Source organism: Montipora foliosa, chromosome 11 (genome assembly GCF_036669935.1).
Source record: "Montipora foliosa isolate CH-2021 chromosome 11, ASM3666993v2, whole genome shotgun sequence".
In the NCBI taxonomy this organism is placed as follows: Eukaryota; Metazoa; Cnidaria; class Anthozoa; order Scleractinia; family Acroporidae; genus Montipora; species Montipora foliosa.
Window position 1 is genome coordinate 22,902,510 of NC_090879.1, and position 2,500 is coordinate 22,905,009.

General features: G+C 42.2%; 1 protein-coding gene across 1 annotated transcript in view; it reads left to right on the top strand.

Annotated features, from left to right (window-relative positions):
- Positions 1 to 2,500, top strand: part of LOC137974870 (nucleolar protein 10-like) — a 20,685-nt gene that overhangs the window by 15,289 nt on the left and 2,896 nt on the right. The window contains exons 19-22 of the mRNA XM_068821862.1: positions 5 to 82; positions 520 to 606; positions 1,442 to 1,546; positions 2,233 to 2,441. Coding sequence (XP_068677963.1) covers positions 5 to 82; positions 520 to 606; positions 1,442 to 1,546; positions 2,233 to 2,441 — 479 coding nt within the window. The remainder of the gene's footprint in view (positions 1 to 4; positions 83 to 519; positions 607 to 1,441; positions 1,547 to 2,232; positions 2,442 to 2,500) is intronic.

Sequence of the window (2,500 nt, forward strand, 5' to 3'; positions counted from 1 at the left end):
CTAGAAACTCCCGAAAGTAAACCGTAGCTTAGCCGAGAAGCTGATGGTAGCGAAAAAGGATACCAAGAAGAAGACAGTAAATGTGAGTAACACTTTCTCGTGAAAACAGTAATGTCGAAATATCATTCATTGTCTTTTAATGTTATTTTGTGTGTGTGCGGTTTCGTCAACTACTCAGCTCAATGAACCCTATTTTTTTTCCGAAAAGGACTCTTAAGACTAAAATATTCGTAATTGTCTCACTAGAGAGGAACAAATCATCAGAACGGCTTAGTCGTCTCAGCGGACAAAATCATAAGGGGCCACGGTCAAACTTTAAGTCGTGTAAGTCGTCTTATTTTGACCGTGAGTTTGGTCGTCTATCGGGACAAGAGTTTCTTATCATTCCTGGATAAGTCGGAAAGATCATTCCGGAATTCTTCAATTTTGTTTATATTTCTTGCATTAGAACATCAAGGCAATCATTATCAACCCTGGCAATAGTTATTTCCTCTTTGTAAGCGGGCGTCTTGTTTTCAGACCACTGATGTCAGTAATCCGTTGGGAGATGACAGGTTCTCCGCCATGTTTACTAATCCAGACTTTCAGGTGGATGAAGCAAGCGAGGTGAGTCATGGGTCTATAATTATATAGCTGGTAGTTAATCCGCAATTGTCAGCATAGCTGTTATTAAGGATTAATTTTGATAGTTTCAAACTGTATCTAGAAAATATAGGACATCTTGTTTTAAGCCAATCAAATCCCAGAAAATACAATAGGTAATAGAAACTAGCCAATCAGCACAGAGCATAGCATCAGCGCTGTTGTCTCTGTTTGTAGTAGTTGACGTTGACGGCGTTTTGCCACGGAGATTTGCCAAATATTTCCATTTCCCAGCACTTTTTCAGCGATATTACCGCAAATGAGAGATGTCCTACGTTGCCGGAAGAAGAGCTTGCCAACCTGAGAGGCAAAAACCAATACTAAAACAGCGTAACGAGGCGAGAAAGTTGGAAGCTATCCCTCGTCATGAGCTACATGCAGTTCTTTGCAGTTTTTTCGCTGAAATTGAATTATAAAAAAGGACGGTCACGAATACCAACCAGAAAGTTTGACTGTCATGCAGCGCTCGTTGGACCGTCATTTTAAAAAACTGCGGCAGCACTCACTGATAAGAGCTGTTGAGTTACTATCACCCTGCCGTCGTGAAGATGATTTACTCAAACACTGACATTTACAACTAGAGAAACCTTTCGTCATAGCAGAACCTTGGCCGGCTTTGCGGTCATCAGCTTTCCTACTTTTCTATTTTACTGCGCGCGTCTTCATGCTGTCTCGAGTTCCGCGGAGAACACGAGACAGTTTTCAACGAATACAACAAACCGAATGGTGCACAGTTCGCATCTTCTTTTAAGGCCATTCTCCAGATGTAAAAGTAGCAAAAATGATGTGTATCTTACAGGAATACAAGCTGATTCGTCCAGTTGTGTCCAAACAAGACAAAGAGAGACAAAAACGATACAAAAAAGAAAAAGAGGGGTTACTTGAACAATTCGATGAAATTGAGGTAAGCCGCTTATTGCTTCATCTATCTCAGAATATTTATCAGAATTGACAGACTCGTAGAAAAAGAATATGCGTAACGAGTTAACAGTTTAGCAACTGCTTCATTTGCTTCTGCGACCGCGATCGTGATAATCAGTTGATTCCAACGTCACAAGCACCTCATTTCTGTGGTTCATGTATCAGTGTAAGTAATCCGTTGTTTATTGTTTTGTTTTTGTGTATTTGCTGAGGCAGGTTAGTATAATTATATTTTAGCAGCTATAGAGCTGATGGGGGCCCGTGTAATATTTGCACTTACACTCAAAGGCCAACCCACAACACAGGAAACTACGTCCCCTACTCTTTTCGAGCAATGAGTGCTTTTTTTACGTCCCAAAGAACTATTTACGACTAAATATTGTGAGAAGGGGCCTACCGAGAAGACTTAAAGGTCTTGATGGAACATTTAATAGGCTACGAGAAGTAGCAAGAAATTCGAATCCAGATATCGCGCGACCGTTAGCGGTCGACTAACTAAGCGACGAAAGAGGCGACGAAAGAGGGACTGCTCCTAGTCTAGTTATTTAAACACCTTGTTCGTGTTTTCCGGTCGGGGTTCAAACCCGAGGCCGCCCGCACGAAAGTCGAGTGCGCTCTCCACTGAGTCATCTGGTCGTCGGTCGTTTGAAGGTTTGATTTCTTGTGCAGGAACCCGAGGGCCGTCCGAGCGAGGAGGAATCAAGCAGCTCCGAAGATGAAAGGGAATGGCGCGAGGAACTGAAGAAACAGCGAAAGGAAGCCAGAAAGAACGAGGAGAGACCAGTGCTGAGCAAACCGAAATTTTACGAACTTAAATCAGGAGAGAACTTTACAACTGTGAAATCAGCGAAATCAACAGCAGCCTTGAAGGAAAAGAAGTTAGTTTCTGTTTTAACCATATTAAAGTTAAGGGCGCATCTTGGTACTCGGCACCTCT